We start from the raw sequence: 24400 nt of genomic DNA, 5'->3' as shown, positions 1-24400 counted from the left end.
CAAGACCCGAGGCAACCACACACACAAGGCACTAGAGGCCAACTGAGCAGTCACAGAGGGAGCCATACCAAATTGGCAACCACAGCAACATCTTAGTTAGTCAATAGTCTCAAATCAGTGGACTGTGAAACCCCCTGCCACAATGAATAAATATCAAAAAAAAAGAAACCAGAAATACAAAAAATCAAGAAAGTACACCACCAAAAGTTAATAAATCTCAGACTCTAGATCCTATACAACAAGAAGCCCTTGAAATGACTGACAAGGAATTTCGAGTGATAATTCTAAGGAAACTGAATGAGATACAAGAAAACTCAGCTAGACATCATGATGAAACGAGGAAAAGTATACAGGACCTGAAAGAAGAAATGCACAAGAAAATCAATGTCCTGAAAAAAAATGTAGCTGAACTTGCCAAACTGAAGAAGTTATTCAGCAAAATAAAAAACACAACGGAGAGTTTAACCAGCAGGCTTGTCGAAATTTAAGAGAGAACCTCTGAACTTGAAGATGGGCTGTTTGAAATAACACAAGCAGACAAAAAAGAAAGAAAAAAGAATCAAAGACATTGAAGAAAATCTGAGAGAGATATCAGACAACCTTTTAGCACTCAAATATCCGAGTCATGGGTATTCCAGAAGGGGAGGAAAAAGGAGATTGCATTGAAAACATATTCAACAAAATAGTGGCAGAAAACTTCCCAGGTATAGGAAAAATCACAGATCTTCAGATCCAGGAAGCTCAACGATCTCCAAACGTATTCAACCCAAAAAGGCCTTCTCCAAGACATGTTATAGTCAAATTGGCAAAACTCAGAGACAAAGAGAAAATCTTAAAAGCTGCAAGAGAGAAGCGTCAAATCACCTATAAGGGAGCCCCAATCAGGCTAACATCAGACTTCTCATCACAAACCCTAAAAGCTCGAAAGGAATGGGATGATATTTTCAAAATACTAAAAGACAAAGATTGCCAGCCAAGAATACTCTACCCTGCAAGGCCATCCTTCTGAAATGAAGGGCAAATAGTATATTTCTCAGACAAACAAAAACTGCGGGAGTTCACTACCACACGACCACCCTTACAAGAAATCCTCAAGGGAGTACTGGGTTTGGTTCCTGAAAAATAACTACCACTGCCATAAAAACCCAAGAAAAATCAAAACCCACTAGTATAATAAAAAAGGCATTCACGAAGAGAAAACAAACAAACAAAAATGCTATCTACAACCTAAGGAACCAACAAACACAGAAAACAAACAGTAAATCAGAAAGCAAGGAACAAAAGACACCTAAGACAACCAAACAACCAATAAAATGCTAGGAATAAATCAACACCTTTCAATAACAACTCTTAATGTAAAAGCTTTAAATTCTCCAATCAAAAGACACAGACTGGCTGACTGGATCAAAAAGGAGGACCCAATTATATGCTGCCTACAAGAGACCCACCTCACCCATAAAGATTCACACAGACTAAGAGTGAAAGGATGGAAAAAGATTTACCATGCAAACAGAAAAGAAAAACGAGCTGGAGTAACTATTCTTATATCTGACAAAGTAGACTTTAAACTAAAAACCATAAAAAGAGACAATGAGGGCCACTACTTAATGATAAAAGGACTGATCCATCAAGAAAACATAACAATCATAAATATGTACGCACCCAATGTTGGAGCAGCCAGATTTATAAAACAAACTCTATTAGACCTAAAGAAGGAAATAAACACTAATACCATAATAGCAGGGGACCTGAACACCCACCCCACTGTCAATATTATACAGATCATCTAGGCAAAGAATCAGTAGAGAAACATAAGATCTAAACAATACTCTAGACCAATTGGAATTGGCAGATATCTACAGAACATTCCATCCAACAACCTCAGAATATTCATTCTTCTCATCAGCACATGGATCATTCTCCAGGATAGATCACATATTAGGTCACAAATCAAGTCTCAATAAATTCAAAAAAATTGGAATTATCCCATGTATTTTCTCAGACCACAATGGATTAAAATTAGAAATCAATAACAAACGAAACTCTGGAAACTATACAAACACATGGAAATTAAACAGCATTCTACTTAATGACATATGGGTCCAAGAAGAAATCAAGCAGGAAATCAAAAAGTTTATTGAAACTAATGAAAATAATGATACATTATACCAAAACCTGTGGGATACTGCAAAAGCAGTATTGAGGGGGAAATTTATTGCATTAAATGCTCACCTCAGAAGAATGGAAAGATGGCAAGTGAACAACCTAACACTTCACCTTAAAGAACTAGAAAAACAAGACCAATCCAAACCTAAAGTTAGCAGACGGAAAGAAATCATTAAGATCAGAGCAGAACTGAATGAAATTGAAACCCAAAAAATAATACAAAAGATCAATGAATCAAAAAGTTGGTTTTTTGAAAAGATAAATAAAATTGACAAACCATTAGCATGGCTAACAAAAAAAAAGAAGAGAGAAGATTCAAATAACAAAAATTAGAAATGAAAAAGGCGATATTACAACTGATTCATCTGAAATACAAGGAATCATTCGTGACTACTAAAAACAACTATAGGCCAACAAATTTGAAAATCTGGAGGAAATGGATAAATTTCTGGACACACACAAGCTCCCAAAACTGAACCATGAAGACGTAGAAAATTTGAACAGACCAATAACAATAAAGGAGATTGAAGCTGTTATCAGAAAGCTCCCAACAAAGAAAAGCCCAGGACCAGATGGATTCACAGCAGAATTTTACCAAACATTCAAAGAGGAATTGACACTGAGTCTTTACAAACTATTCCAAAAGACTGAAACAGACGCAAATCTCCCAAACTCATTCTATGAAGCAAACATCATCCTGATACCAAAACTAGGTAAAGATATAACTAAAAAAGAAAACTACAGGCCGATATCCTTGATGAATATAGATGCAAAAATCCTCACTAAAATACTAGCAAACAGAATACAGCAACACATATGTAAAATTATTCACCACGATCAAGTGGGATTCATCCCAGGGATGCAAGGTTGGTTCAACATACGCAAATCAATAAATGTGATACACCATATTAATAAACTCAAACACAAGGACCATATGATCATCTCTATAGATGCTGAAAAAGCATTTGATAAAGTTCAGCACTCATTCATGACAAAGACCCTCTATAAGTTAGGTATAGAGGGAAAGTATCTCAACATAATTAAAGCCATATATGATAAACCCACTGCCAATATCATCCTGAATGGGGAAAAGCTGAAAGCTTTTCCTTTAAGAACAGGAACTAGACAAGGATGCCCACTCTCACCACTCCTATTCAACACAGTGTTGGAAGTACTAGCCAGAGCAATCAGAGAAGAGAAGGAAATAAAGGGCATCCAGATTGGAAAAGATGAAGTCAAACTGTCCCTGTTTGCAGATGACATGATCCTATATATCGAACAGCCTAAAACCTCTACAAAAAAACTCTTGGAATTGATAAATGATTTCAGCACAGTAGCAGGATACAAAATCAACACACAAAAATCAGTAGCATCTTTTCTCCAATAGTGAACATGCAGAACGAGAAATCAAGAAAGCCTGCCCATTTACAATAGCCACCAAAAAAATAAAATACTTAGGAATTGAGTTAACCAAGGAGGTGAAAAATCTGTAAAATGAGAACTACAAACCACTGCTGAGAGAAATTAGAGAGGATACAGAAGATGGAAAGATATCCCATGCTCTTGGTTTGGAAGAATCAACATAGTGAAAATGTCCACACTACCCAAAGTGATATACAAATTCAATGCAATCCCCATCAAAATTCCAAAGACATTTTTCTCAGAACGAAGGTATACCTGTTCCCCAATGTTCATCGCAGCACTCTTTACAATAGCCAAGAGTTGGAACCAGCCCAAATGTCCATCATCGGATGAGTGGATACGGAAAATGTGGTATATCTACACAATGGAATACTACTCAGGTATAAAAACGAATGAAATACTGCCATTTGCAACAACATGGATGGACCTCGAGAGAATTATATTAAGTGAAACGAGTCAGGCACAGAAAGAGAAATACCACATGTTCTCACTTATTGGTAGGAGCTAAAAATTAATATATAAATTCACACACACACACACACACACACACACACACACAAAACCGGGGGGGGGAGATATAACAACCACAATTACTTGAAGTTGATACGACAAGCAAACAGAAAGGACACTGTTGGTGGGGAGGAAGGAGAGGTAGGAGGGAGGGAGGTTTTGGTAAGGGGCAACAATACCAGAAAATCCCCAATAAATAAGATTTTACTCAAATTAAAAAAAAAAAAAAAAAAGATTTTACTCTATAAATTCCATATTTTTACTAGCAAAAGTAGAGGCATAGTATGGTCAACTTTAATGCTATTATGAATGAGAAAACTCACTTGGATATTTTTCCTGCTCAGACAAGCAGTGTATAATGGTAAAGATAAAAAGGAAGCTTGGACTAAGAGTTGGTAAACATATTTCTAGATCTGACACTAAGTTACTCAGAACCACGATCCTCCCATCTATGTTCTCAAAGCACTGTGTATGTACCGCTAATTCAATGTGATTAAGTTAAGATGAAAATTACTTGTTTTCTAATTTGTCGTGTCACATATGTGTCCTATCCTCCTATCCTTTTCCACCTCCATGCCAGCTAGATTCTGCCTTATTAAGTAGGTTCTAAAAAATGTTTAATGAACGAATGGAATTTTTGTTCCTAAACTAGATGGCTATATGCCATTGGACAACTCATATATCCCCACTAGGCCTCAGCTTCCTTATCTATAAAAGATTGGATTCTCTAGAGTATTGGTTAATTGGCCTCCTAAGGAAAGCAATAAAATGGGCACTGATGGATATCTTTCAGAAATTAAAATGACAACCATTTATTTTAAATGGGAATGAACATACATGTTCATACATATGAACACACACATTCATACATATGAACACACACAACAAAATGAACAGTCTAGAACTTTAATTATCTAATAATATTAAGTTAGACTATATGCTCTCTCAAAATCCTGTCTGGGATTATCTCTATTTTACAGGAGGGAAAGTTAAGACCCAGAGACTTTAAATGAATTTATTTTTAGCAAACATCCTGTCTTAGTCCTAATTACATTATACCAACATGCTCATAAAGCTCTATGTGTACTATTATTACCTCTCACATTTCATTGAGAATTCCATATGTAATAAATGCTTCAATCTATTTGTTATTTTTTGAAGTCGTGCTGGAAACTAAGTACATTGAAGTTATTCACTACACCTATTTTAAAAAGCTTCAAAACACAGAAAGAGACTGACACTGCTAAGAAAATCCATTTCAATTATTTCCACTACTCTTTTGAAGCAACAAAAGACTTCAAAAGCAGTAAAATTTATTCAAGAACAACTCCCTATGAGACTTGTAACCTCATCACTATGTTTAAACAGAAGCCTAATGTAGTCATTATTATATGAAAACAAAACTACCCATCTTTGAGTTTCTCCTGTTTTGATCCAACAATTAAGACTTACTGTGCTGGAGAAAATAATTTTTTTAAAAAATCCTACATTTGAATTAGTCAGAGGGAATTTTTATAAATATACATATATTCATATCATATCCAAATTTCTTAACACTATCTGTCTACAAGACCTTTTAGAGTAGACTTTAAACCCTAACAACAATCCAGTTGTTTTGCCATCCCTCCCTCACTTTCTTTTTCTCCAAACAATTTCTTCTCTCATACTTATTAAATCAGATTATATCCCTCCAAAATACCATGCTCTTTTAGGATATCAGGTGATTGCACTTCTGTTCTCTTAGCCTGGAATATTTTTCCCATGGCTAACTCCAATTACTCTTTCAAAGACAAGCACTGAATGGATAAGCAAAACCTGGTATCTCCATACAAAAGAATATTACTCAGCCATAAAAAGGAGAAAGAATTCAGACACAAAAGGCCACATACTGTACAATTCTATATATATGAAATGTCCAGAATAGGCAAATTATAGAAACAGAAAGAAAACTAGTGGTTGCCAAGGGCTGGGATAAGGGAGAATGAGGAATAACTGCTCTAGGGTTTTTTCTGGGTTAAGGAAAATGTCCTGGAGTTAGACAGCGGTACTGGCTGCACAACTTCTGAATATACTAAAACCCACCTAATTGTATGTACATATTAAAAAGAAAACGAAGAAGAAGATGGTGGTGGTGGCTTGGACAAGAATGTAGCTATGAAGGAGATAAGAAATGCTCAAACTGATTACATTCTGCATGGAGAGCTGATTGGATTTGCTAATAGAGTGGATGTGAAGTGAGAGAAAAAGGAGAGTCAAGGATGTACCCCAAGATTTTGGACCCAAGCAACTGAAAGGATATGGCTGCTATTATCTGAGATGAGACAAATGTGTTGGAATGGAGAGGTCAGAAGTTTAGTTTTGGACAAACTGAATGATTTTGACTTAATCAGATTCTAAATGCTTTCATTTTCCTATCTGTATCTTAAGTTAATATCTAGATTTTGGTGAAATGGAACATACTGTAACAATTATATTGTTGAATATTATTTCTCCCACTCTGAGGGTTGTTCAGAGTTTGAGTTAGTGGTAGGTGCTAAAGCTTTCAGAAGCAATTGAACTGAAAGTCTAATTCAGTAAAAACAAAATAACAAAAACAGACAAAACAAAAATAAAGTCAAGCACAGACATCATCTTCTGCCTCGTATAGGCTAAGTATCTGTCTGGTTCTTCCACAGCAAAGTGGGATGACCTCCATCGCCGATCACATGACACTATATTATCATTTACTATTTCCCTGTCTCTTCCTTCCACAAGGAAAACTCTCTAAGAAATGAGACCATGTATTTATATGGTCTCATGTATGTATATGTACATATACAAAGCATAGCACAGCATAAAATAGCATGTCTTTTGAAAATATCTGCAATATATGATTCCAGAGTTCAGCAACATTACTCCATCTTTTTCATATGAATTCCAAATTATTGAGTGGGCAAAAAAGAAAACTGAAAGTGACACTATTTTTTATGTAGGCCAAGAAAACTGAAGGGAGGAATTAACTAGTAATATTAACAGCAGTGCTATTTTTTTTAAAAAACAAATTTTATTTTCAAACAGCAGATCCAAGCAGGCCAGCAAGACCTGACAGCTGAACTGTGATGAACATGAGCTGAATGTTTCCTCATCATCCAGGAACCCCTGATATTAGAAAAAATTCCACCCTCCACATCCTCATCTAGCCTCCTTGCTCACAGGGAAGAACTAATGAGACAGACTTCCTGAGAAGGGAGCATTTAGGTGATCTTAGGTAGAAGGGAGCAGAAGAGATAGGAGAAATTAAGCCCCCCTATGAAGGAGGGAAGAAAAATATTACAGAACAGATTAAGATCAGAGAATAAGACCTATCAGTGCCTTCAGGATAAACAAGAGACTGCTCTAGCTGCTCTGAAGAAAGAGTGCCACATGCCTCTGGGGAGGGGGTGATAAATGTAAGGAACAGAAATATATAACCAGCCCTCTGCTTCTATATCCTGCATTAAGTGAGTCTGAATGAGCATGAGTAGAAGTCTGCAAGCAACCCACACAGGTGCCAGCAATTCGCTGCAAAGAATTGGCTACACTTCTGGCAGAAGATCCAGCTCTGCAGAATCACTTTGTCCAGTGCTTCCTGAGATGCTCTTTCAACTAAGGAATGGAAGGCAGCAACTGCTGGCACTTGTCACAACAAAGGGGCAGCTTCAAGAGCTCAGACATCCCATTTCAGTCACTCTGCCAGTCTCTTGTACCATCTTGATAATAGCTTGTGATTCTAGTAAGTATTCTGTATTGAAAGAATTCAATCCCAATGCTTTTTGTTTTTAAGGCAAGGAGAATCAAAATCCTGGCTGATCACATGAAGGCGCACATGGGTCATGCTGTAAATGACATGGTAGCCCAATCGGAAGCGGAGTTTGCTGGACCCAGCAAAATCTGCAATCACCCTTTCCCCCATAGAGTGCATATGTTTGAGAAGTTCAAGGTATTCCTGGTCACAGCCTTCAGACTGGAAATGGAGGCCCAAGCCAGTGGTGATGGGCCTTAGGGTATTTATCCTTAATCACCACAACCTGTTCATCTTTGTAAACCTGCATTTTGGGGTCCTGCATAGAAATCTTCAAACCTTGACTCCAATGGCTCAGTGATTCCTTTTTGGTAGATGCACCCTCCCCCTCTGTGAGGGCACAGAGGTTTGGCTAGGGCTGCTCCCAGTTTCCAGCCCTGCCCCAGACTCAGCTTCCTGGGCAACATCCCTTTCTAGAGAATCACTGTTGCCTTACCTCTTTCTTCTTGTATGTTTTTCCAGGCCTGGGCTCTTTGCTTCTTCCTCAAACTCTATGATATATGGATAAAGTTCATTCACCATGTGGACAACCTAGCCAGGCTGCAGTTTCACCTCTTGGTCCTTCCCAATTATGACTGAATCAATGTTGGTGGGATTGACCCCTACCTGCTTTACCTTGACATATCCCTGGTTACATTCTGCTTTCAACTGTGCTTGCTGTTGAGAACATTTATCAGTGATCTTGGTCTCTGAACCACGCTCAATCACAACTGCTTCCAAATGTGGAAGTTTGATTCACTGGTGCTGGCTGTCCTGCCTCACCAACCAGCACACCTGTATCATCACTCTCGAGATGACAGAGACCAACACGTCCACATTACTCCATCTGTGTCTCCCTGCTAACAGCAGTACTATTAATAAGAAGTTAACATTAGTAAACGAGTACTATGTTCCAGGTATTACTCCAAGAGCTTTACATGAATTAGTTCACATAATTCCAATATAACTCCTCCAATTAAATAGGTACTAAATCACTCCCATTTTATAGATGAAGACATTGAGGACACACAGAGCTATGGTAATTTGCCAAAGATCACAGTGAGCACAATTTAACAGAAATGAATTCCAGATAGACTTCAGAGCCTATCTTTTTAATCATTGTGCTGTATTAGCAGAATATGGTTTAGAAATGTCTTGACAGAGTTTGTAATTACAAGTACATGAAAACTGTATACACTATTTAGAACTCAACTTTTTCAAAATGATTATCAAACCATTACCAATTTTTCAAATATTTTTATTGATGTACAGTTTACATACTGTGAAATGAACATATGTTAAGTGTACAGTTCATCAGTTTTGACAAATGCATACACCATGTAATCCACGCCACTATCAAGATGAGGAATATTAACAAAAAATTCCCTCTTGTCTCCTCCTACCCAATCCTTCTCCCCGACTGAAGCAAGAAGAAATCAGAGTTTTGATTACTATAACCATAGATTATTAGTTTTGTTAATTCCAGAATTTATAATAAATGGAATCAAGCAGTATGTATTTTTTGGCTTCTTTCACACACAAGGATTTTGAGACAAATTCATGTAATTTGACAGGTATTTCTTTTTATTGCTTAGTAGTATCTATTGTTCAGAATAAAGATGCTATGAATATTCTTATACAAGACTTTTTTGTAAATGTGTTTTCGTTTCTCTAATACAAATACCTAGGAGTTAAACTGATGGGTTACTGGTTAGAGCACAGTGCTCTAACACCAAGGTTAAGGGTTAAGATCCCCAAACCAGCCAGCTGCAACAGAAAGACAGACAGAAGGAAAGAAAGTAAGGAAGAAAAAAATTGATGGGTTATGGGGTAACAGTTTGTCAACATTTGAAGAAATTGCCAAACTGTTTCCCAGAGTGGTTGTATCATTTTACATCACAACCAGCAAGGTACAAGAATTCCAGTTTGTCTATATCCTTACTAACATTTGGTATTGTAAGTCATTTTCATTTTAGTCATTCTAGTAGAAGTAAAGTGGTACCGCATTGTGGTTTTAATTGGGAATTCTCTGATGAATTAATAATGCTGAAAACTTGTTCATGTGAATATTGGCCATATATAAAAATATATACACTTAAACATATATGTGTATATATATTCTTTACGAAGTAACTGCTCAACAGTCTGCATAAAACTTTATCTTCCTTAGTAGACTTGGCATAAAATCACTTCTTGTAGGGTCTCTCTGATCCTAAAGAAACACCTGATGTAGTATGGTCTATATGAGACCTCTACTTGCTAAAATTCTCTCATTATTAATAAACAAATACTACCACTTTGTCACTTTCATATTCTCTGCTTATCTTTTATATTCTAAAAGAAATTCTCTTGACATATCCCCAAGGCTAAATAATATCACTTATTACATGTTATTTGATCAGACGTAAAAAAATATTTTTTCTGTACTTTTATCCTCTTTCATTGAGACCTAAATTATAGATGAAATAACTATAACAAATACTTCTTTTGTGGCAATTCCGTTTTGAATATTAATTGGAACAAATGGGACACTGGAGCTTAAAATTTGTTTTTATAGAAAATTATACTTGGTTAAACCATACAACACCACCATTTTTGTAGGTAAAAATGTTCAATTGTTGACAATTTCATATGGCTCAATGAAATTTAACTACTTTTATTCTTTTGTAAATCACATACTAAATCTTGTTTCAACTTAAAATATAATTCTGTATATATGAATTAACTGCTATCTATTGATCTCATACTTACTTATATTGTTAATTTCGCAACAAGCAGTAATGGAAATTGCTATTTGACAGTAGAAGTTTTAAGACTATAGTAATGTTATATTAAATTCCCAATAGAAGATCAAATATGTAAAATTATCCCTTTTTTAATGGATTCTCATTTTTAGAAAAAAATTTCATTCAATTTCTACGTTGCAAAGATCTGTTATATTTCCATATTTATTGATCATTAAGAAGGCTGACTTATTGGATTTAAAACACAAAATTCTAAAGACTACATAATTTTTGTTATATAGTCATCTTTTAAGGATGAGGTAGAAACATGTTTCCAACACTAGCTGATCTCCAAGAAAATAACATTACTTTAAAGAAGTTGTTTTAAGCAAAAGATGCAGGCTTTTCATTTCAGTAGTAAAAAATAATATTCATTAGTTAAGTAAAATATCTAAGTGCAGCCTATTAAATGAAAAAGTCAAAATTCTATTTGTTTTACTTGTTCTTTTCCTGTTTCCAAAGGAATTTCTTGCTAAAAAGACTAATGTCTCCTTAAAAACTCCATAAACTCACAGGTTTAATTAGAAAATGCTTTTGAAAGTATCTACCAGCCTTAAGACAATCATTTCTCTATAATACAGAAAAAGCAAATTGTTCCTGCTTCTGTCAAGCTCAGTTTTCTTCTCAATAATTCTGTAACCACTGTTCCTGTCTCAGCCCTTGAGAAAGATATTATTCCAAAAATCACTCCTTTAAATGTTTGAAGACAGACGTATCTCCCTAAATTTCTGCTAGATAAATGACTTTCAGTACATTCAATCGTCACCTTTGTGGTTCTTTCCTTACAAGCCTTACTCTACTATATTAACATTTCTCTTAGAGTTTGTCATTCAAATCGAAGTACTCACCTCCCTGTATGATCTCATCTGGGTTAAGTGGGATAGTGCCCCAGATTATTTTGGGTACCGAACATATACTAACAACAAGTAAGATCTTACCTTTTTGAGGAAGCAAAAATAATACAATGCTTTCCACATTCAACCTTCACAAAAATGAGATCTATGTGGAAAAGACAACTTGCTGTTTGTTAACCGTAGTTGCACTGTGTGGATGAATTAAAGGTAACTGAAATACCATGTCACAGCACATCTCACTTACAGTAAGTACAAGCAGACCCAATTGAAAATCTGAAGAAAACTACTGTCCTTCCCCAGAAAATACACATATTATATAGACATAAGAACTATTCCTTACATTATAAGAGATTTCACAGGTGCCTGAAGCCCTTCTAGAATACCTGCCCTATACCATGCACTACTATATTCCCAATTGCTTAGCACAGTACCTGTTAACACAATTAGGTATACAATATAAACTTATAAATTTAATGAAATAAAGGAATGTAAGTGTGACGATCAGGTATTTAAAAATTGGCATTTATTATGTAAAATAAGAGTCAATAAACCCAATGGTTTTTGAGCAGTCCCAAATATTTCTACATTATTTAGGTAATGTTCCCTGGCACATTAGAAGATAGGAATACACATATTCATAGAGCTCTTCAAAATGGCTAAAAATAACCTGGCACTAGGTCTCTGACAAAATTTGTGGTTGTCAACATGAGAAAACTGTATTCAGGCATTCTATCTAAGCATTTTCTTCTGAACAACTGCCACATACACCACTGCATGTTTATCATAAACAGATTTTTAAGAAGGTTTAAAAAGAAAAAGCAGAAGCATGTGAAATAAAACCTGGAGAAATGGTAAAGAATGAGAAGAGGTGAAAGCAATAGAATTCAGACCTTTCTACTGATAAATATTTCTTCAATGAAGAAACTGTTTCATTCTTTGAGGTAAGAAAAGTTGTATGAAAAGCCAATAGTTAAAAAGGTGGAGAGTAAAAGAGCAAATGTTTATTGAGCATGTACTATGGTCCTAGCATGACTGCTCATATATTCCTAACAACAACTTTATTGGGGAACTATTATCATCTTCATTTTAAAGTATAAGAAAGCAACTTTCAGAGATATTAAGTAATGTGCCTACAGATGATAAGTGGTCAAACCTAGATTCAAACATAATTGTTAACACTAAAAGCTCACATCATGCATTAGGGTATAATTTACTCAAAACACTGTACATTAGAAGTGTTGTAAACATATATGACTCTGATCAATTCTAATCATTAATTATTCTTCTGTCATATTTTCTTCATCTACAAAGTAGGAGAGATGACTTTCTCTATGCAAGCTTGATACAGGAAACATCATGAACACAGAACCCCATTCAACGTTTATATTCATAGGGAGAGACTGTATAAATTTTACTTCAGAACTACTTTGTTTACCGACATTTAGTAAATTAACTACATGCAGAATCATGTAATTATATATGCTATTAAAACAATCCCCCATGAGCTTATTTAATTCATTTATTATTAGGGAATGAAAGTTGAGCTTTTAAAAAATATATGTATCACAGGAATTAATAAAATATTTCTAAATAATGAAGTTGCAAAGATAGAAAATAAAAGACACAAAGATTCTGAATAAAGGTCCTGGTATCGCTCACTGATTTTAAAAAAAAAGTTATATTTCAAAGCTGTGCACTAAATGTTTCTGTTCAAATATATTTATCAATACAAATAATAAATCAAGGTTTTTTAAAAGAACTATGACAAAAAAAAGCACAATGTTCCTCAGATTTCTTTAGAACCCCAGTAAAGAAATGTATGCATAGCAAAAAAAAAAAATATATACTGGGTCAGAACGAATTGGCTGAATTAAAATAATTAGAAATACATAGATAATGCCTAATAAAAAACCATGGTTAAAAAACCAAACAATGCTTTTCTGTGTTTTTGTCTAACAATATGTTCTTCTGTGCATATTACTTGTACATTATTATTACTGTTCAGATTCTGGCTTCCTTAAGTTGAAGGTGTCCTGGTATGAATTAAACTGTTAAATACATTCATTTATTCGACAAATAATTGATTACATGCTCACTACAGATACTGTGCTGGATACTAGATTAAACCCTGCGAATTCCCCAACACCAAAAAAAAAGGACCATTTCCACTTCACACATCATGTTCTAGTAGAAAAGAGATAAAAGAAAGAAACACGCAAATAAATTCCAATAAAAGATACCTGACAATGCATTTCCATGAAGAGCCATCTTGGTCATCTTGTTCTTCTATGTACATTCTGACATTGTGATCTTGATCCAACTGATACCAGTACATGAGGCCATCTTTGTCTCGTCCAATTGGCTGAAGACGCATAGTATCAGCATCCTCCTCATTGATAATATTCTTAAATTTGAGATTGTCATCAAACTGACACTCACAGAGATACTGAAAAATAGTCATAATAAGGCTTAAAATACTCCATAAATGTTTCGCAATCACAATAAATATGATATAGTTGATTGAATCAATTCAGGGACAGGCAGGAGCAGACAGAACACCCATAACTTATCAATCTTTCACTATCCTCTCCCCTGTTTTGTAAAACTGTTTAGAATAACCAATTAAAAAAGATAAATTCTAAGTTAACATTTTATTTTAATCTTACACCAACTTATAGGTTTAATACAACCACTGACACACAAATCAAGTTATATTTCAAAAGCAATAAGCCTGTTTGCACTAAAACACCCCAAATTGTCTTGTGGTATGAAATTTTTAAAAAATTGTCACTTGTTTTTTAAATTTTTAACCAATTTATTTTTTAATTGTCAAATAAAAATTGTATTTATGGTATACAACATGATGTTTTGATATATGTGTACACTGTGGCATGGCTAAATCAAGCTAATTAACATATACATTACCTCACATATTTTTTTTGTAGTGAGAAATTAAAAAACCCACTCTGTTAGCAATTTTTAAATACGTAATACACTGTCATTAACTATAGTCACCATGTTATATAATAGTTCTACTGAATTAATTCCTCCTAACTGAATTTTCGTTAACTTTGACCTACATCTCTCCTCCCACACACCCCTGGTAACCACTATTCTACTCTCTGTTTTCATTTATTTTCTCTTTTAGATTCCACGTGTAAGTGAGATCATGGGGTATTTCTTTCTGTGCCTCGCTTTTTTCACTTAGTATCATGTCTTCCAGGTTCATCCATGTTGTCACAAATGACAGACAGGATTTCCTTCTTTTTTAAGGCTGAAGAATACTGCATTGACTATATACCATATTTTCTTTATCCATTCAGCCACTGATAGACACTTAGGTTGATTCCATACCTTGGTTACTGTGATTAATACTGCAGTAACATGGGAGTGCAGATATCTCAAACTGATTTCATTTCCTTTGGATATATACCCAGTAGTGGAATTGCTGGAACATATGGTAGTTCTATTTTTAATTTTTTGAGGAACCTCCACATTGTTTTCTATAATGGCTGTACTATTTTACATTCTCACCAACAGCACATACGTATTCCCTTTTCTCCACATCTTTGCCAATATTTATCTCTTGTCTTTTTGATAACAGCCATCCTAAAAGGTATAAGGTAATATTTCATTATGGTTTTAATTTGCATTTCCCTGATGGTAAGTGATGCTGTGCAGTTTTTCACATACCTGTTAGTCATGTCTATATCTTCTTTTGAGAAATATCTGTTTAGGTCCTTTGCACACGCATATTTTTAATTATATGTTTTCTGCTGTTCAGTTGTTTCAGTTCCTTATACATACGGGATATTTATCCCATCCAATGAATGGTTTGCAGGTATCTTCTCCCATTCTGTAGGTTGTCTCTTCACTCTGCTGATTATTTCTGTTGCTGTGCATAAGCTTTTCAGTTTGATGCAATACCATTTGTCTACTTTTGCTTTTGTTGTCTGTGCTTTGGGGGTCATATCCAAAAAATCTTTGCTTCAACCAACGTCAGGAAGGTTTTCCCCTATATTTTCGTCAAGTAGTTTTACACTTTCAGGTCTTATGTTTAAGTCTTTAACTCATTTTGAGTTGATCTTTTCATATGGGGTGAGATAATTGGGTTGATCTTTTCATATGGGGTGAGATAATTCTTCTCCATGTGGATATCATTCTTCTCCATGTGGATATCTACTTTTCCCAACACTATTTATTTTTACAAGAGACTGTCCTTTCCCTATTTTGTGTCTGAGGCAACTTTGTCAAAGATCAGTTGACTGATATGTGCGGATTTATTTCTGGGCTCTCTATTCTGTTGTTGGTCCATATGTTTTCATATGTCTGTTTCATACCATGTCGTTTGATTACTATAGTTTTGTAGTAGATTTTGAGATCAGGTAGTATGATAACTCCAAGTTTGTTCTTTTTTCTCAAGATTGCTTTGGCTATTTGGGGTCTTTTGTGGTTCCATATGAATTTTAGGATTTTTTAAACATTTCTGTAAATAGGGCTGGCTGGTTACTCAGTTGGTTAAAGCACAAACTTGTAACACCAAGGTCCAGGGTCAAGAACCCCATACTGGCCAGCCACCAAAAAAAAAATTTTTTTTCTGTGAATAATGTCATTAGAATTTATAAGGACTGTAGATCACTTTGGCTAAGTATGGACATTTTTAACAATATTAATTTTTCTACTTCATGAACATGAGATAACTTTCCATTTATTTGGGCCTTCAGTTTCTTTCACTGTTGTTTTAGTTTTCTGTATAGAGATCTTTTTTACCCCTTTGGTTAAATTTATTCCTAAATGTTTTATTTTTGTGATGCTATTGTAAATGGGATCGCTTTCTCAATTTCATTTTTTTTCCTTGTTTAGACATTTTTTTACTGTGATAAAATATAGATAATATAAAATCTACCATTTGAACCTTTCTAAGTGTACTGCTCAGTGGCATTAAGTACATTCACATTACTGTGCAGCCATCACCACCATCCATCTCCAGAAATTTTTCATCTTCCCAAACTGAAATTCTGTACCCATTAAACACTAATTCTCCATTCTTCCCTCCCCAGCCCCTGGCAACCACCATTCTGCTTTTTGTCTGTACGAATTTGACTATTCTAGGTACCTCACATAAGTGGAATTTTACAGTATTTGTCCTTTGTGACTGTCTTATTTCACTTAGTATAATGTCCTCAAGATTCATCCACATTGTAGTGTGTGTCAGAATTGCCCTGCTTTCTAAGGCTGAATAACATTCCATTGTTTATATACACCCCTTGTTTATCCATTCATCTGTCAATGGACACTTGGGCTATTTCTACTTTTAGGTTATTATGTACAGATATCTCTTTGCTACCCTGCTTTCAATTCTTTTGGGTATATACTCAGAAGTGGAATTGCTGGATCATATGGTAATTTTATGTTTAATTTTTCGAGGACCCACCATACTGTTTTTTATAGCACCTGCCCCATTTTACATTCCCACCAACAGTGCACAAGAGTTCTAATTCCTCCACATCCTCACCACCACTTATTATTTTCTGGTTTTTTGATAACAGCCATCCTAATGGGTATGAGATGATATCTCCTGTAGTTTTGATTTGCACTTCCCTAATGCTTAGTGATGCAGAACATCTTTTCATATAATTGTTGACTATTTATATATCTTCTTTAGAGAAATATCTATTCAAGTCTTTTCCCATTTTTTAATTGGGTAGGTTTTGTTGTTGAGTTGTAGGAGTTCTTTATATATTCTGGATATTTACCATTTATTATATATATGATTTGCAAATATTTTCTCCCATTCTATATGTTTCCTCTTCACTCTGTTCATTGTGTCCTTTGGTGCACAGAAGTTTTTAATTTTTATGTACAGTCAGTCCTCCAATCTGTGGGTTCTGCATCCATGGATTCAACCAAACATGGGGAAAAAAATAATTAACAATACAACATAAAAAGTAACATAAATAAAAAACAATACAGTATAACACTTACTTACATAGCATTTACATTGTATTAGCTATTATAAGTATTAATTTCATTTTTGGATAGTTCATTATTAGTGAATAAAAACACTGATTTTTGTTTTTCTTTTTTTTTTTTTCTTTTTTTTTCTTTTTCGTGACCGGCACTCAGCCAGTGAGTGCACCGGCCAGTCCTATATAGGATCTGAACCCACGGCAGGAGCGTCGCTACGCTCCCAGCGCCGCACTCTCCCGAGTGCGCTGCGGGTTCGGCCCCAAAACACTGATTTTTGTACGTTGATTTTGTATCCCGCAACTTCGCAGAATTCATTTATTAGTTCTAACAGTTTTGGGGTAGATTCTTTAGGGTTTTACATGTATAAGATTATGTCGACAACAAACAATTTAATTTTTGTCATCAGTGACAATTTAACTTTTTCCTTTCCAATTTTAGTGTCTTCTATTTATTTGTCTCACCTAACTGCTCTGGCTAGGACTTCCACTGCTATGTTGAATAGAAGTGTTGATAGTGCAGCACATCCTTGTCTTCTTCCTGATCTTAGAGGAAAAGCTTTCACTTTTTCACTGCTGAGTATGATATAAGCTGTGGCCTTGTCATATATGGTCTGTATTATGTTGAAGTACATTCCTTCTATACCTGATTTACTGAGAGTTTTTATCATGAAAGCACAATGCTGAACTTTGTCATATGCTTTTTCCCCTTCATTCTGTTAATGTAGTGTGTTACATTTACTGATTTGAGTATGCTGAATAATCACTGCACCCCAGGATCCCAGGATAAATCCCACTTGATCACGGTGAATGATTTTTTAATGTGCTGCTGAACTCAGTTGCTAGTATTTTGTTAAGGATTTTTGCATCTATGTTCATCAGGGATATTGGCCTATAATTTTCTTTTTTTGTGGTGTCTTTGTCTAGCTTTGGTATAAGGGTAACACTAGCTTTGTAAAATGAGTTTGGAAATATTTTCTCCTCTTCAGTTTTTTAGAAGAGTTTGAGAAAGATTGCTATCAGTTAGCCTTTAAATGTTTCATAGAATTCAGCTGTAAAGCCATCAGGTCCTGGGCTTATCTTTGAAGGGAGATTTTTGATTACCAATTCAATTTTCTTACTTGTTAGTTTCTATTCAGATTTTCCGTTTCTTCATAATTCAGTGTTGGTAGGTTGTATGTTTCTAAGTATCCATTCCTTCTAGGTTATTCAATTTGTTGGCATGTAATTGTTCATAATAGTCTCTTATGATCCTTTTTAATTCTGTGTTATCACTTGTAATGTCTCTGCTTTCATTTCTAATTTTATTTGAGTCTTCTCTCTTTTTCTCTTAGTCAGCCTAGCTAATGGTTTATCAATTTGTCTATCTTTTCAAACACCGTCTCTTGGTTTCATTAATCTTTTGTATTGTTTTTCTAGTCTCTGTTTCATTTATTTCTGCTCTTGTCTTTTTTATTTCTCTTCTTCTACTAACTTTCAGCTGTTTGTTCTTTTTCTAGTTCCTTAAGGTATAACTTTCAGTTGTTTTGAGATTTTTCTTCTTTTTTAATGTAGGTATTTATTGCTATACACTTCCATTCTTAGATCTGCTTTTCTGCATTCCGTAAGTTTTGGTATGCTGTATTTCCATTTTCATTTGTGTCAAGATTTTTTAAATTTCCCTTTTGATTTCTTCTTTGATCCACTGGTTGTTCAGGAGTCATGGTGTAAAATTTTTAATAATGCTTTCTCTCCTACAGCTTTTAAATGAATATGATTTTTAAAAGGACTATCTGATTTTTGAAAGCCTAAGACATATGCAGTTTTCAAGGAAAGCAGTCTTCCATGGATAGCTGTCTCAATTAATTCTCTTAATAAAAAGATATCCACATGAGTAAACTGGAAGAGCAGACTAACATTTTATTATACATTTTAGATATGATTAGGTATAAAGTCAGATTTCTTCACTAAGTTTCTCTGCTCAGACAGACAATACATAAAGTTCCTACCACAGCCTCTTTGTCTTTGCTTGTGTCAACTATCCCAACAGTCTCTAAGCTTTTTTGATCAAGCATCCTTACCACTAAAAAATTTATAACACATCTTCAATAATTATGTGTATTTTATATATATTACATGCATGTATTTACATATTTACTATATACATAAATCTTTACTAACATATACATTATAATATAGTACAGAAAGTTATTTCAAAGGTTGAGATGTTTTAAAATTATGACTAGAAGTTCTATGACTTTGTTCTGACACTCCAATGAATCATCTTACAGACCCCTTTGGGATCAATGGTCTGGCGATGGATGACCCTGCATGATAATATACCCTGAAATCTGAGTTTACTATGACATTTGGTTTTCTCAGAAAAGTGTCTTATGGATCTTGCAAAATTTTGTGTAGGCCCTAATGGCAATTATATCTAATAGCAAAATAAGAGCTACTCTATAGTCTAATCCTATTTTCAAAAATATAATATATACACCATATTTTAACAATCATCATTAAACCTTGAGGTCCTCTGAACAAGGAACCTATTTTTAAAATATTATGAATTTCAGAAGTAGTGAAAACTTTAATTTTTCCACAATGAGTATTTCCCCCCTCTATTCTGCTGGCCATGTTGCTACTAAATAGGGACAATACTAGGAAGAGGACAGGAAAAGAAAGGGAAACTCAAACTTGAAAATAAGCCTACTATGAGATGACCCATTTTAAACAAGCCAGTTTGGTTAGGTGAGGGTTTTACTAAGTGCACAATGGCATGTTCCTAGTCATCTGGAAAACAACACCAAGTTACTAATTTAGTCAATCAGTGGAAGATTAACCATAGTTTACAGTGGACAGCAATGATTATGAAAGCTGAAAACAATGAATAAAACTAATTTGGGGCAATTGCTTGCCCATTCCATTACTGTCCCTGCAAGTAGAGATAAGTAAACCTAGAAACACTTATGCATTGAAAACAATTTTTAAAACTCAGTAATTTATGAAATAAACTGTTTTTGTCACCAAAAAAGAAGGAAAGAATGTATTTTTCTCTTTCACTAGCAATAAAAATGTCTGGTTTTTGTTTATTTCCCCATTTAACCAGGAGTCGAAAGTGAATTTTTACATTAAATTAATTATAACAAATAATAAATCTATTACCTTTAAGAGTGCTAGTTTGCATTCAACACTCATTTCACGATAGCCTTTCTTCTCCATCTCCCATGCCCAGGTGCTGTTAAACTCTTGGCATATCTGTCAGAGAAAGTTAATATCGTAAAACACGAAAGCAATTTTATTTACGGTAGTCTTGTACGAGTATGCTAGATGCTTTTGTTAGTGTGTATTTATAAAGGAAAGAGTTTACACCAAACAACAGTCCAATCCAATTCCACCCTAAAGTGCATACTACTTAAACCCTTCAGAAATGTGTACTATCATCTGATAACTGAATTTAAAGTAAGAAGTAATCTCTGTAGCTCTCTCCTCTGCTCTCAAGAACTTTATGGAAACTTTTTGGGCACATTCTTCCACATTAGAGTAATTATTTTATTCCATCACTCCAAATGGCTGGAAGTTACCTGAGGGCAAGGGCAATAGTTTATTCATCTTTATGCCTAGAACAGAAGTAGTGTTCAAAAAACATACCAAATTATACACATATTTTTTAATCAAGCTTCTCTCCAACTCAATGTCCTCTTCTTATTCATGGGTAAAGTAAAAATTCCATCGCTTTGTTGGCATTTGCGACCTTGTACAATGTGGCTTTAACTTAAATGTCTAGGTTTCTCTCACTACAAGCATTTCAGGCAATCCAGAGCCACTACAACAGGCTAAAGAAACGACTCCACTCTGAAGTCAATGCAGCACACTTTCTCTCATTTCGCAGCTCTTCCTACAATAGAGGACAGAGGAAGCTAATAACGGAGGTAAATATGGAAAAATGCCATGGGTTCTATGACTTCTGTGAGCCAGTATTTAGCAATAAAAGGGAAACAGTAATAATATTGATCTTAAAGGCTATTAAGTAGTCATGTAAAATGGTGTAAAATGCCTACCAATTTCATACTCTTTTACAAACAGGAGCAAAGAGTATAATGAGAACCAAGGAAGAAGAACCAACGCAAGGCAAGAAATTATCGCGGAGCATGGGCAATTGGCTAGACAGGCAGGCAGGACAAAAACCATTAGGCACATGGGACTGCTTATATGACCATCTCAAGCCAGAAATAAGATCTGAATGGCCCTCCCAGGCGAGTTAGCCTTTTTCCTACCCTGCACCAATGTCATCTTTTTACCATTTTGTACAATAAAATCACAGGAGATCAGTATCCGGATAGAAAAAGAATCTAAGGCAAGTAGCATGGCCAGGAGCTGTATAGTGCAGGGTCTTCAAAGACTCAGAGGAAGAGTGAGTTCCCCATTCCCTGCAATAGCATACTTCCTCTGACTGACAGTATTATATTCTGTGGAGAGAAAAAACGTGAGATATACAGAGAAAAGGAAAATTTTGGAATATTATACAGGGAAGACCCTAAAGTGATTATACCAAAAGCTAAAAGGTCAGGATCTGAATAGACATCTCACCAGAACAAGAAAAACAGAAAATAACAAATGCTGGTGGAGGATGTGGAAAAATATGAAATGCTCATAGACTGCTGGTGGGAATGCAAAATGTTGCCACTGCTTGGGAAAACGGCTTGGCAGTTCCTCAAATGTTAACACTGAGTTACCATATGACTCAGCAATTCCACACCTAGGTATTTATACTAGAAAAATAAAAACATATGTCCACACAAAAACTTGTACAAGAACATTCATAGAAGCGTTATTCACAACAGTCTAAGAGATATTTGGATAAATGAAAGAAGAAATAATGGATAACTGAAATATGGTATATCCATAAATGAAATTTTATACAGCCACAAAAAGGACTGAAATGATACATGCTACAGCATGGATCGATCCTGAAAGCACGTTAAGTGAAAGAAATTAGACACAAAAGTCATACATTGCATGATTCTGGGTATAAAACATATCAGAACAGTCAAATCCACAGAGACAGAAAGTGGATTAGAAAGCAGAAGTTGCCAGGAGAGAACGCGGAGCAGCTGCTCATGGTAGGGGGCTTCTTTTTGGAGTGACGAAAATGTTCTGAAATTTAGATAGTAATAATGAGTGCATGCTCCTTGTAAGTACACTAAAAAACACTGAATTGTATGTTTTAAAAGTGTGAATTTTTTGGTATGTGAATAATATTTCAATTTAAAAATAAAAATAAAAGAAAGACAAGAAGATAACCAACAATGCAGAGCCCAGTTATGACCTAGAAGAAGCATTTATTGAGTGCTCTGCTGCATGCCAGGCCCCAAGAAGAAGAGGACGCTGGGTGACCATCCTAGAGGCTAATGCTGAGTGTGGGGAAGCTCATCCTCAGTATCTGAGAGAGGCTGAGAATGACACAGCTTCAAAGTTTGTCCAGATACCAAAGCATAGCCAATGTTTCATGACATCACAAATTTCAAATACAAATGGACAACTCTTGATTAGAATCTACTATGTGAAAGGGGAGAAAATAAAAAGATAGGTGGATACAGAGATAATTAAGATATATGCCACTGCCCCCACACTGCTTAACTTTAATTTACTGACCTTTATTTACAACATTTAGGGTACAAAACTTTTATTGTGCAGGTATTCAAAGATAATATGCTACTCATTTTCTATTTCTTTAATAACAATGGAGACATATTACTATGTCATTTGATGTTTTAAAAAAAAAAAAATCCACTAATTAGATACTTCCAAACACCCATAAACCACATCGTCACCACAAAGCAAATACTGCAAATAAAACTTGCAAATAGAAACAGTACTCTAAATGACATCTAAATAACTCTTATGAAAGACTTTTAATCTACACCCAGTATCAGCAAACTTTTTCTGTTAAGGGCCGAACAGTAAATAATTACAGCTCTTGTGAACCACATGGTCACTTTTGCAACTATTCATCTCTGCTATTAGAGTACAAGAGCGGTCATAGAAAAGACGTAAATGAGTAAGCACGGCTATGTTCCAACAACACTATATTTATGGCTATTAAAATTTGAATTTCATATAATTTTCACATCATAAAATATTATTCTCCTTTTGATTTTTCTCCCATTTATTTAAATACATAAAAACCATTTTTAGTTTGTGAGCCATACATAATAAACAGGTCGCAGGCAGGATGGGACAGTTTGCCTACGGAGCCAGAAACTAGCTGTGTCTATCAGAGACTATTTACAACAATGTATTCTTGGGTCCTTCAAGCCTGGGGATCCTTACTACACTGGTAGTTCATATTAACTCTCCATGCTCCAACTTGATTCTGACCAAGAGGCCTTGCAATTATAATTTGGTTTCACATGCAATTTCTCTTTAGGAAGAGAATGCTCCAATATCCAGAACATAAACATTTTCGTATAACGTTCATATTTATAACCATAAATTATTATTCCATATTACTGGTTTTATGTTTGATTCTCTCTAAATCTGGTTAACAAAAGAGGTCATATCCTGTTATACTTCCCTGCATGATGCCTGAGGGACAAGCCCTTCCTTCTCCTGACGCATAACTAAAATCAATGTTCTGTGCCTGCAAGGCTGAAAGCTAAATACTCAGCTTGGGAAGTGTCTTGGCCATCAGCCAAGTTACCATTCCAATACTACCTGTGTCTTTTCCTCCTAACTTCTACACACAGGAAAATAAAGTTGAGGATGGAAAATGGGCAGAGGAGAAGAAGCGAGCTTTTAAAGATTCCACATCAGCTCAACAGTTATGGGAGAATTGGTTTCATGCATACATAGCATGGAATTTATCTCAGTGGGATCATTAACATATTTATCTTGGACTCATACACAAAGAAAGTATTA

The 24400-nt window shown here is 34.9% G+C and overlaps 1 protein-coding gene and 1 pseudogene across 2 annotated transcripts in view; both read right to left on the bottom strand.

Moving 5' to 3' along the window:
• The window catches only part of RSF1 (remodeling and spacing factor 1), a 156834-nt gene that overhangs the window by 58030 nt on the left and 74404 nt on the right, over nucleotides 1-24400 (bottom strand). For both annotated transcript variants that reach the window (XM_063094386.1, XM_063094385.1), the window contains exons 3-4: nucleotides 20645-20737; nucleotides 13775-13980 (exon numbers count right to left, since the gene is read on the bottom strand). In XM_063094386.1, coding sequence (XP_062950456.1) covers nucleotides 13775-13980; nucleotides 20645-20737 — 299 coding nt within the window. The remainder of the gene's footprint in view (nucleotides 1-13774; nucleotides 13981-20644; nucleotides 20738-24400) is intronic.
• On the bottom strand, nucleotides 7687-8734 carry LOC134377182 (aprataxin-like; annotated as a pseudogene).

Source organism: Cynocephalus volans, chromosome 4 (assembly GCF_027409185.1).
Source record: "Cynocephalus volans isolate mCynVol1 chromosome 4, mCynVol1.pri, whole genome shotgun sequence".
Classification (NCBI taxonomy): domain Eukaryota; kingdom Metazoa; phylum Chordata; class Mammalia; order Dermoptera; family Cynocephalidae; genus Cynocephalus; species Cynocephalus volans.
The sequence above is the reverse complement of the archived record's forward strand: the minus strand, read 5'-3'. Positions and strand labels throughout refer to the sequence as shown.